Consider the following 12,270-nt stretch of genomic DNA (forward strand, 5'->3'; position numbering starts at 1 on the left):
GAAGTTATGTAAGCTGGGAAGAAAAAAAGTGTTCTTTTCCACGGATGTAAAGGAGTTTCACCTATTTTCTGCAGGGAAATATAACTATGCATTTGCACAACTACACAAATATAAATTACAAAGAAATCATACTGGAAATATATAGCAGGGAGGAAGTGGATGCTTGCAGATGATATAAAGTCAAAGGAACTGCAAGAAGAAGCTTCATTTTCTACAAGCCCATTAGTACAATTTGAAGTGTATTGTCTCTTGAAACACAAAAAACACTAATCAAAACATGGAAGGAAATTTAAGAAGTTCCTGATCCTTTCCCCTTCCTTCTGACAGGCTTAGATACACCTGTATCATCCTGACATTAATCTCCAAAGGTTAACACTCAGCAACAGATGCAGAGGTACCTCGGGCTGTTGGACCGTATTAGGTCAGACCTACCTGGGCAGAGGTCAAAGAGAAAGGGAGGGCACCTCTAATCCCTTCATATGATGAGTCTAACCAGAGACTCAGCATACAGATGCTTCAAAAGCTGTTCTGTGGAAGCCAGCACCCCTGCCGTGCAGTCCATGGCAGATTTTAGTGCAGGTGAGAGGGCTTGCTGCATGTGATTTGTTGACCACAGGCCACTAGCAATGTGGCAGATGCCACTGACATAATGGTGTGTGGGTGTTGTTTACTGAGAGTATCTTGGAGGCGAAAGATTAGGGCTTTGTGTGTGTGTGGCTGAGGATCTTCCCTGACCCAAGGAATTGTCCTCCAGGCTACTCTTGTCCTGGGAAGCACATCAGTCCCAAACCTGGGGACTCGACTGGTGGGAGAAAGTTGAGTCTCTGTGCTTTCACCTTGGGGAGTTTGGGTTCACATGGCTGCTTGACATGGGCAGCTGGAGGAGGTGTGGGCAGAGCAGAGGATTTCCAAAGGCTGAGTGGGAGGCTGCAGAGCGTGTGCTCAGGCAACGGCACAAGATGTTAAAAGACAAAGATAGACAACAGTAGGCTGAATGCCAAGGACTCCAGGGCCTGTTATTAGGGAGAACATGTGCATGGAGAATTATTTTACATTGTGTACCAAATGTGGGCAAGTTCAGGCTTAGCAAATATTCTGGCAGCAATGAATTCTTCAGGAAATTGCCTTCTAGAGACATTACTTTGCTTCCAGCTTCCTCAAAGTTCATTCCTAGGCAAGATGGCCAAAAAAAATCTATTTAATGCCGAGGTCACCACGGGACAAAAGAAGGAAAGTCTTTTGGAAGTAATTAGATTTCAACTATTTAGGACTCTGTAGATAGTAAACAGTGCTTTTAATTGCTCCCATTGTTGGGAACAAGCTGCGGGTGTAATTTACCCTGAGAAAGCCAGACACTAAGAGTGAGAGAGATGAATTCAGGCTGCTGCAGCTGTAATTTCAAGTGGTTATCAAGTCTCGAGTTTTGTAATGATAGACTGGTCACAGACACACGACTTTGCATAAGTATCATGTCTCAGTCTCCTTCCTTGCTCTTCTTCACTTCCCTGCCCCTTCCTCTGTTCCTAGCTTTTAATGGACTCTTTGGTGAGCCAGTGCCACCCAGGAAGGGGGAGAGAATGATCCACATTTCTGTGTGGTTTGTTTCTGCTGCTTTGGTGTGTTGTGTCAGCTCGTGGATGTGCAAACAAGCTCCAGAGACTGCACAAGGCAGTGAGGGACTGAGATGGAGCAATAAGGAGGAAGGGATATGAGAATGCAGCTCCCTCATTTCTGGCACATGTGAGCTGATGAAGCCATGCTCTTGGCCTGGCAAAGGGGCTTGATTTCGTTTTCTGTTGTTTGCTGAAGATAATCACAGCTCTTCACATCAGAGGACAACTGCAAAACAGTTTCAGGCTATTAAGAGCCTGAGAGCAGTGAAGCACTTGAACAAATTAATCCCTGAATAAAACTTCCTCAAAATTTGTTTCCAGGCCAGTCACTGCAAAGCAGTTTGGAGCTCTGGAATGAGCCCACTTTCTTGGCTTCTGTCCAGTTCCCTATCTCTGCCAGACGCTGGAAAGTACAGAGATGTCTCCTGCCTGAGTTAAAGAGAAGGAAACAGAATCAAGTGTCATCTGCACATTAATGATATTGCCACCAAACTGTATTCCAAAGAAGTAAAAGATAAACTTGAACCTTTGGGACCTGACGTCTGAGAGTGATCCAAAACCAGGAGCAGTTACACAGACTGTGTCTGGAATTTCTCCAAAGAAAATAATAAGATTGTATTAAAGCCTTACCCCCAAATGTTCTAGGTACTAAGTACTTAATGGTATCAGTCTGTGATTAAGCATATCAGTGGCTTCTTGCTCACTTCGAGCTGCTTTATCTCAGGGAGGTCTTTACATGGGTGTATAGGTGTCAGCACTGTTCTGTACTGTCTTATTCAACACTGAACAAATGGGTTCAATCTTCATTTTATACAACTCCCATCATACAAATAAGAAAATGTTTATCTGGACAACTTCAGGGTTAAGTTCAGGAATAATCCTCTGCATCTTTGTAAGTGTTGGGAGTGAATGACTGAACCACTGGCCAGGCCCTGACTGGAATAATCCCGAGAATAAATTAACGGTATAGGGTGTGGAAAACTACTTAATGTGAAACCACGACATGAGAAATTTCCAGACATCACTGATAATACTGTGAGAAGCAGACAGAAGTTACAGCTAGCACTGTGAGGGAAGGCTGGATCCCACAGTGGGTAAGAGAGAAGTAACCACAGTTCAAATGCAGCTGGAGGAAATTTTTGGGGACTTTTCAGGGATTACAATCCTTCAAGGGCAACAGCACAATAGGACTGCATCAGAGATACCATACGCATCCTAGACTGACTAGGGAACAGAACTACAAAATCTGTAATAGCAAACTTGTGAAGGTAGTTAGAGATGGGTTGTTTATTTGAGAGACTTGATCAAGAGAAGCAAAAAAATAATGAAAAAAGAAGATACAGTAAAAGAAATAACAACATGTGTAAATCATGTCTTTTTGGAGATACCTGCTGAGCAGCTCTGTGTCTAATCACCACAGACTAAACTAGGAAAATAAACCAAACCTTTTAGAACATATTTGTTGATTATTTCGCTCAACATGAAAAATAAAATGCTTAGGTGTTTAGCATGATCTGGTCATTGCAACATGCACAAAGGAAAGAGAGATCCCTCCAGCAGGTAACTCAGCCCAAAATGTAGGGTTTGGGCTTGCCTGAAAACAAATGTCTAGTACTACCTGAGATATCCTAGGGCATCTGAAGAGGGACCACCCACAGGAGAGGCAGCAGACTCTCCAACAGATCTTTGACTGTATGCTTATGTTTAAGCACCTGAATCACACTCCTGCAAGGCTAAGTGAGCTAGCTGGGTTCTGTCTTTCATATCAGATGCAAACCACTTCATTTTGGTTACTTCTACAAATGAGGTGTCTGGACAGACTAGCCAAGGCAGACACTGTCTCCTGATCGGGCTTAAAACTCACAATGATGATAGAATTTCTGTTATCTCATTGCTGGAGCTAATAAATATGCTAATATAAGTAAGTGAGGTAATATAATAATGAATGCCATTATATAACTTAGATGACTTCAGTTAGATGAGATAGGACCCAGGAGGCCATCCTCTATGCTAATATTTCTTTCTGATGTCATTTTATGTTCTCCTAGCAGTACTCACCTTTTGAATCTTTATATGACATCACTTAACTGAAAAAAATGTAGTTTGCTCATGTTCTCATTACATTAAATGGGAAAAGTGTCTTCAATATTAACTCAAATGAGTTAGTCATTGTGACAATATTATTCATTGTAATATGCTTTGTTCACCAACAGGTCACTGTGGAGCACCAGAGCCATTCTGTATCCAACTGTAACCACTAAATACCACTAGAAAATAATGGTATATTAAGACAAATTCTGTCAAATGTGTAAGAGAGAGAGGAATCTTAATTTCATTGCATTTTCAGCTAAAACTAATTAGTGTCAAACTAAATGTCACTATAAACACACACAGTTCTATTCAACACCACTGTTTCTCTGAAAACCATACATGGTTTGTTTTGAAACACTTAAGTTTTTTAATTGACCTTTTGTTCCCATATAGTTTGGTTATTTTCTTCTGTTAAATGAATATACCTTGTCTGTCAAAACAAATTTTGAACTTGAGCTCTTCATATAACATTCACTGTTGGGTACTGCTGTGTTAGGCAGCGCTGTGGGGACCCCAACCACAAGAATATTCACACTAGTAATACTAGCATGATGTTTAAATTGCAGGTTGCACAGTACAGCATGCAATTGCAAATACAGTGGAGTATTCATATGTAAATTTGGATGCCATATCCTGCCTTTCATTTCAATGTAAAAATATGGGCTTCAGAAATGGAGTCAGTGAAATGACCATAGCAGGGTATGGCCCTCAAATAATCTGAATTAATGAATGGGTTAATTGCAGCATACCAGGGCTGATCCTGTAAGGAGGGGCATAGTGCCTCTAAAGGTTTGAAATTTCAGGCAACTATTTGCGCCTGACTTCAATGCTGTCTTTACTTTCTTGTACCTCTGCCATGACAGAATTCAGTCCAGGATTTGGTAGATAATCTGTGGTTCAAGTTAGAAAAACTTTTGCAAATAAACAAACCAATGAGACTAATCATTGATTTCCCCTAGAATGCCACAGAATCTGACCTTTTCAAAAATCTTCATGTGGGTTACTCTGGCAGTAAAAACAACCATGACTAAGAAGCACATTATGCATTTCCCACACACTGCTTTACATATTATACAAAAAATACTATTATTAAAATGGCAAAAATAACAGGTAAAGGGGAACATTGATTTCCAGTAACTTCGTGCACTTGCTTAAGTGCATTAAAAATTTAAATGTATCCATGCCATACACTGGGGAAAGAAGAAAAGATATAGAAATGTACAATATATATTGTTTGCAGGGTTTTTATTACAATTTGTTGTTTTTCCTGCTGAAATCTAGACAAGATTCCTATTTTCTCAGTTGCACTACTTATATAACCTATGAGTCATATATTTTCACTTCATAGTGTACAAAATATTTTAAGCACCACTTTATACAATGTTTATTTCCTAGCAGGGTTTTTCCTTAAAAAATAGCAGTCAGCAGGTAGCGCAGAAGCAAATTCTAAAATAAAAATCTTGTTCCTGCTGCTAGAGCTGCTTAGGGAGAAGAATCTGGATCTAACACGAGCCTAAGTCAGATGTCAGAGTGGAAGTCTGACTTTGCTGGGAATTTCTCGTTCCTTTGCATATGTCTTCACCCACCTGCTAGCAGGTGGGTACAGTCCTCTCCTCAGTCCAAACTTCCTGCCTATGCAGAGCTAAGTCACACATGTCCTTGCAGAGAGGCAGAGGGTGTTTTCTGGAGAATCGAGTGTCTGAAAACATCCATTCCCAAAATGGTGCATTGCCACAGGAGGGTCTCTTGCAGGACCACATCCCCACTGCCACCCCTAAAGGGGAAATGGCATTTTCAGACTGCCAGAGCCAGGGTACCCTTCAGTGAGGACACCAGCATGCCAAGCCAGATGCTTCACAACCATGTCAATACAGGAAGGTGAGAAAGCTTTAAGGTAAACCTCAGCTTTTGAAGAAAAGTAAAACAAAATAAATTACAGTGATGCAACTGAAGGCAAAACTTTCTCTCATGGCTTTAGCCAATATGAATTTTACATGTGTTTGGACTACAGGATAAAATGTGTATTTTATCATAGATCTGCCTTGATGCTCTAAAGCAACAAGTTTCAGGAAAAAATACTTTTGTATATTTGCAAATGCACAAGTAAGGTTTGGCTTTTCCAAGCTCCCAATTTTTGCGCTGATAACACAGAAATACAGTCTCTAGGGAAGACGTGCAACAAATGACTAGCCCTTAGATAAACAAATTTCAAAACCACAAACTACCCTTACTAATAGTAAGTGACCTTGATCTTAGATCAAAATGTAGAAAAAACTTCTTAAAATTATTTCCCAATAATTTGGAAAGGGTTTTTTCACAGTCCATGGGTGCATGCTCTGAATCTGCAGATACTACTGAGTCTAGATGAAATCTTGTCATTAGAAGGTCTAAGGGGAGAAAGCTCCATCTGTGCATCCTTATGATGAGAAAAGGCAGCAGAGACTGGTTCAGGTCTTGCACTTATTCCAGGAAAACTGAGTGTTCTAGGTTATTTGGTTATTTAGCTAGGTTCAGCATTAATTAACAGGTATCATTTCACTACCCAGCCACTCTCAGAGCACACTGTTTTTTCTACAGCACCAGAAGGAAAAGAAAAGCCATTTTATACTGGTTGACAATAACTCTGCTGTAGGTTTTCTGGGAGCAGATTTCTTAAGCTGCCTAAGTACCTCTCACAATTACAAGATTCTAGATCACTATAGGGCATTTTTAAGCAAAAAACCCTACACATTATGTTATTTAAAAAATAAGAAAATCAAAACTTCAGACCTAGCCTTTTGTTGTTCATTTAAAGCCTAGTTTAATTAACCATGTAAGCATTCATATAATCCTCCATCTTTCAGAAAAGCAGTCAGACATGTACTTAGATACCAGAGATTTCAACAAAGTAAAAACAAATTATTCAATAGTTAAACATGATGTCAAGTAAATCAGGGGCTTTATACCTTTAAAAAATAACATTGCTAAACCACGATGGGCATATTCTTGCTTTTTGTACTCAAAGTACAGAGGAAGGAGAAGCAAAATCTTTCTAAGGGTACTGATAATACTCTCCCTTTCACCACAAAGCTGGTGTAAGATTTTTTTCCCTCTTTCCTGACACTTGTTCCTCTTCCTGCACTGCAGCTTACAGCCCTCTTGATTTGTATCAAAGCAGGTCTTTGTGGGGCCATGTTACAAACTATATTACTGAAAGGCCGTGGGTTAAAAAGTACAATGCCCCTCAGTTCAGGAAGGATATTGAGGTGCTGGAGCAGGTCCAGAGAAGAGCAACAAGGCTGGTGAAGGGACTGAGCACAAGTCCTATGAGGAGAGGCTGAGGGAGCTGGGGTTGTTTAGCCTGGAGAAGAGGAGGCTCAGGGGAGACCTCCTCACTCTCTGCAACTCCCTGAAAGGAGGTTGTAGCCAGGTGGGGGTTGGTCTCTTCTCCCAGGCAGCTATCAGTAAGACAAGAGGGCACGGGCTTAAGCTCTGCCCAGGGGAGGTTTAGGTTAGATATTAGGAAGAAATTCTTTACAGAGAGGGTAATCAGGCATTGGAATGGGCTGCTCAGGGAAGTGCTGGATTCTCCGTCCCTGGAGGTTTTTAAGATGAGACTGGATGTGGCCCTTAGTGCCATGGTCTAGAAACCACAGTGGTGTTGGATCAAGGGTTGGACTTGATGATCTCGGAGGTCCTTTCAAAGCCAGCTGATTCTATGATTCTCTTGAAGGTTTAGTGGTCTGGTTTGAAGCAGAAACACATAAACAGCTATTCTGCAGGATGGGCTGAAATCTGTCGATGTACAAATGAATAGCTGGAGGAGGGAGCTTCTCAGACAAGTTTTTTTGCCAGTGAAAACAATTCATCAAAGAGCACACTAAGTTCAAGTCCTCTGTAGGTGAAATTCAAAGCACTTTAGCATACTGGTTAAAGAGTTAGTTTTTTTTCTGTACTTACTGTGCCCCACCAGAGAGCATCTGCATATGTGGAGAATTGGGTATTTGCATCTTTTTCCACCAGATAAACCAGGAAAGATGAAAAGATGAGTACTAAAAATCCTATGTACCAGGCTGTGATTAATTCCTAGATAAAAGAAAACAGAGATCAATATCCACTTTAAAGACTGAACAGAATGGCATCTTAAGGAAGACATAATTAAAAGATCTCCCTCTACATTTTTTTTTGCATTTGTGCAGTTAAAAGTCAAGTGGTTCCCTATGGCCGCAAATTTTCTTTGAAAGTGGACCAGATCTACTCCTATGGTTTGATGCTTTAGCAACTTCACCAACAAATAATAAATTACAACTGCATATCAAGGACAACATTTCCAAGATATCCTAAAAACTGTTAGCATTAAACATGGCCTGATGTATTTGTGCTAGTTCACATTAAAGTGGATGTTATTTCAGAAAATTTTGGGTATTCTGCTCAAAACTGAGTTTATGTCCTTGGCCTCTTGTTGAATCACATCAAGTGAAGATGTCAACCAGACAAAATTAGTATCTAGGATTACATACCTTGCTATGTGCATAAACTACTGAACCTAATAATTTCCAAGTGCCTCCTCTTCGGTCCATACGCACCATACGAAGGATCTGTAGGAAACGAAGACTTCTCAGTGCTGATGTTGCAAAAATGTTACCCTGAGTTTTTGCAGAAACAACTGCTATTGAAGCGATGAGAACAATGATGTCTGAAAGAAATACATTACAGAAAACATTAATATCCAAGCATCAATAAATAACACATATATGTGCATGAACTGAATGAAGAAGTTGAATGAAGAGAGAGGCTCTGTACTGGGTCGATATCCAGAGCACTGAGATTCCTGTTTGAGGTAGGGATGTGAGGTCAGGACTGGTGTCAGAACTACCTTGGGAGCCTCCAGGGTAAAAACTAAGGGTAGCAATTTTCAAAACATATGGATAAGAGGAGCAGTGTTGAAGAAACCTCATGTAAGTGCTTTGAAACCTGAGGTATCAAACTGTAGAAATCAATAGATGGATTAGAACTTTTCCCCTTCATATATCTCCCCATTGCAACTTTCCTATAAAAAGACAAAAAAGAAAAGCAAGCTAGGAAAAAAATAGAGTAGCCCCAGAGGCGAGTGTCCAGTGGAATTAGACTTACAAGCACAGTACTAATTTCCTATGAGAACAGACACTATGTGGTTGAGGAACGTGGTTTCTGGACTCAGCTCCCCTGATGTACCATTTCCTGGAAGGGAGGAAATAGAGTGCTGCGTACTCAGAAGCACTCTTTTAGCAAGCAGCCTGGAAAGTTTGTTGAAGTTCAGCAAGTGTTAGAGTTTATTTCTTTGGGTCACAGATTAAAACTGTAAGAGAAACTTTGGTGTGCATGAGCTAATCTACCAGCTGCCCTTGGAACCAGAACATCATTTAAGGGGAGATGAGGACAAGCAGCAGAGTGATGGAACATGGATGCTGTGAGAAGGCATAATATTCTTTTACAATAATTGGGGTGGACACATTGGTGTGCACGGAGTGGGAAAACATAGAACAAGCTGTGTAACTTCCTCACCTCAAGATTAATTTCCTAACCATCTTTAAAAGCTTAAAGAGCCTTTGTAAGAAGTACCTGGTTTTAATCTTAGGGTTTTGTGTTGTATGTTTCTATGCAAGGAAAATCTAAACCCATTTCTGCTAGTGAAGAACTGAAAGCAAGTCCTTGTTGATATGAGTTTTACTTCTTTTGTACTGGGTATAAACACTCATCTTGTCCCAAGCACAGCTTCTATAAGTCAAGAATTAGTAAGTGAAACTCCTCACCTCCACAGGTGAGTGGTGAACGGTATTGACTGTACCTACAGGTAGGAGACTGTTCTCTTAGCCTGCCCTAGTACAGCAGGAAATAGCTTTTGTTCATTTTGCTCAGCCACTGAAGGAAATTGAGGTCTAAATACCTTTCCTTGCCTGCAAACATATTGGGTTTCTCTGAACTCACCTATGGATGGCTTTGTGCTCTCATTACAATGCCAAGGGTACAGACAACCTGTACCTGTGGTTTAAGGATTGTTCTGTTAAATTGTGGAAATCTTTGTCACAAGGGGCTAGAAATTTATATAGGTTTAAAGCCAGTTGGACAATCTCATGGGAGAAGATTTAATCCTGGGCTAATTAATACCAAAAGCCCACTTCTTGTTCAGGACGTCTCCAAGTAGGAGGTTGTTGGAAGCTGAGAGACGCTTGCAGAGAAATATCACTGTATATTTGCCCTGCTTGTGTAATGTTCCCTGACTGTTCACTGTTGCCTGGTGTCACTTGCACATACTGTGTTGGGCTAGACTGACCTTCTGCCTGTCTTAAACTCCGACATTTTAAAATACCTTTGGCTACTACATAGGTGAATCCTAGGTGGCTACTATAAAATTGGCTACCAAAACCACTGGATTTGCTTCTAGATGTAAATCCAACAAGTTCAGAGATCAAGAAGAGCCAGAAATGGATAAAGTATCCTGGAGTGTTTCTGCACAGCACGAGTCTCAAGAGCACAGCAACCAGATGCAGAAGGTCTTGGTGAGAATTCAGAAATAGGAAAACTGACAAGGAAAAGTTAGACATCACAAATTCTAATGGAGATCAGAAAAATTGATGGGATGGGATTGAACTCCACATGAAGACACTTGAATTTAGGTGTCTACATGTGAAGCAGGTGTTTAAACTTCCCATGCAGCACAAGGTAATTGTGTCAATTGAGAGAGGTGCAGCTAATCCTCAGGAGGGCTCCTGCTGTCTATTCAGCTGCCTCATGCTCTAGGCTTGGTACAAAAAAGGCTTGATTCTGCTGCCCAAATTTATTTGTCCAGTGCCATTTGATATGCCTTAAGGTATCTGAGACATCTCCTAGATCTGTCAGCTATGCTCTTGGACCTGGGAAAGCTGTACTCTTCAAGAGAAGTCACTGGAGAGCACGGAATATCATGTAACAGGGGACACCTCTATGTACTCTGCTCAACTAAGCCTTAGATCTCAATTGACTATACTGGAAGTATACTTAGCCCACACATACCCACCTAAAAGCAAACTTCTATATTTAGTTGTGTTTATTTGTATCCAAGGCTCACATAGAGTGTGCTGGAATGTCTTGAACAGTACGAACTGTGCAGAAGAAGCAGTGTCCCTGGTGATGAACATGATGGCAGGGTGATCTTGACTTGTCCCATGCAGGTCCAAGTGGAGCAGCAATGTAACATTCATTTTTATTTAGTGTTGACTGGCTAGCAGCAAATCAGAGACCACTAGTAAAGCAGCATGCATTCCTGCAAATCATTCTTAGAACTTAAAAAAAAAATGTCACCCAAATATTATGAATTATGAATTCGGTACAGAAATTATTAAAGTGCTTACTGGGGGTTTTGGCTACCATGAACTAATTTCAACGGGACATTTTTTTAAAAAAGTCAGTAACGTGCACCTGCCCTTACTCCTACTTATTCTAGGAGCTCTGACAGTTTTCTTTATAAAATAGTTTTATGGAGGTCCCCCACTTCAAAAAATTCAAATTAATTCAGTCTTGCCAGCAGTACACAGTATCTACCCTTCACTGCTGGGAGCCCTCTGCCCCACTAAGGGTCTCGAGTCCCCTCTGGCCATGAGAGACAAAGAAACCAACAGCAGCATAGCTCTCTTTTGCCTTTCAAAAGCATTGGTCCAAAGAATTTGTCTACTTGTGTATACCCTCCTGTCCATAGGGTAGAGATGAGACTCTCCCTAAAGGGAGGAAAGGCTGAGGAAAAAGGGGAGGAGAAAATGCACTGGAATTTATTTGAAAAACAGCTGAAGGGAAGAGAACCTGCCCTGGCTGCTGGAGGTTTTTCATACCTTGCCCTCTCATCATCTTCAACTTTTCACAGTTCCAACCCCCACCAAAACCCATCCCTAACTCCTCAGGCTTTGAACAGGGAAGGAAAGAGGGTGTCTATCACCTAAGTCAGCTTTCCCTGGCTGTGTTTCCCTAGGAAGCAGGGAAGGCAGGTAGGCACATTATTTCAGTGGAGTTTAAGTTGTTAGGAACAGGTGTAAGATAAATCAAAATAAACACTTCTTGGAATGGAATCAAAGTCCAAAGAAAAGTTTGTAACAGCTGAAAGTCACTTCTGAGTATGTAAAACTTTCTTGATTTTCTTATCTAAACATAGCCCTGAAAAAAAGAAAAGTTAAGTACTTTATGCTTTTCTCCCTGCCACATTTTTATATAGTATGCCTCAGGTGGCATTTGCCCTCTTTTAAAGCAAGGAAGTAAAATACTATTCTGAACTTTCTTTTATATTCCATATGAATTTATCTAAAACCTCCATGGTATTTCTGTATTTTAAGAAGGCTTTACCAAAGTTTATTGATATTTTCCTCTTTACCTTTTAGTGGTAAAAGTGGGAAAACAGGTAGAATTAAACAGTAACATTTCAATTAATTTAATGGGGCCTCAATTTTCACTCTGTATCTTTCTGTAAAACACCAGAGAAATTTTGGATGTGAGAATGAGTAACGGGCTATATAATTCCAAACTTCTCAGTGATTACTTATTGTAAGACAGAGGTTTCTGATGCACATTTACCCCTTTTTTC

General features: G+C 40.6%; 1 protein-coding gene across 1 annotated transcript in view; it reads right to left on the reverse strand.

Moving 5' to 3' along the window:
- Positions 1-12,270, reverse strand: part of KCNQ5 (potassium voltage-gated channel subfamily Q member 5) — a 103,090-nt gene that overhangs the window by 40,618 nt on the left and 50,202 nt on the right. Inside the window, exons 4-5 of the mRNA XM_025895698.2 lie at positions 8,204-8,379; positions 7,644-7,769 (exon numbers count right to left, since the gene is read on the reverse strand). Of these exons, the coding sequence (XP_025751483.2) occupies positions 7,644-7,769; positions 8,204-8,379 (302 nt within the window). The remainder of the gene's footprint in view (positions 1-7,643; positions 7,770-8,203; positions 8,380-12,270) is intronic.

The sequence above is a fragment of the Manacus vitellinus genome, unplaced genomic scaffold (genome assembly GCF_001715985.3).
Source record: "Manacus vitellinus isolate BGI_N305 unplaced genomic scaffold, ASM171598v3 scaffold_4_pilon, whole genome shotgun sequence".
Classification (NCBI taxonomy): Eukaryota; Metazoa; Chordata; class Aves; order Passeriformes; family Pipridae; genus Manacus; species Manacus vitellinus.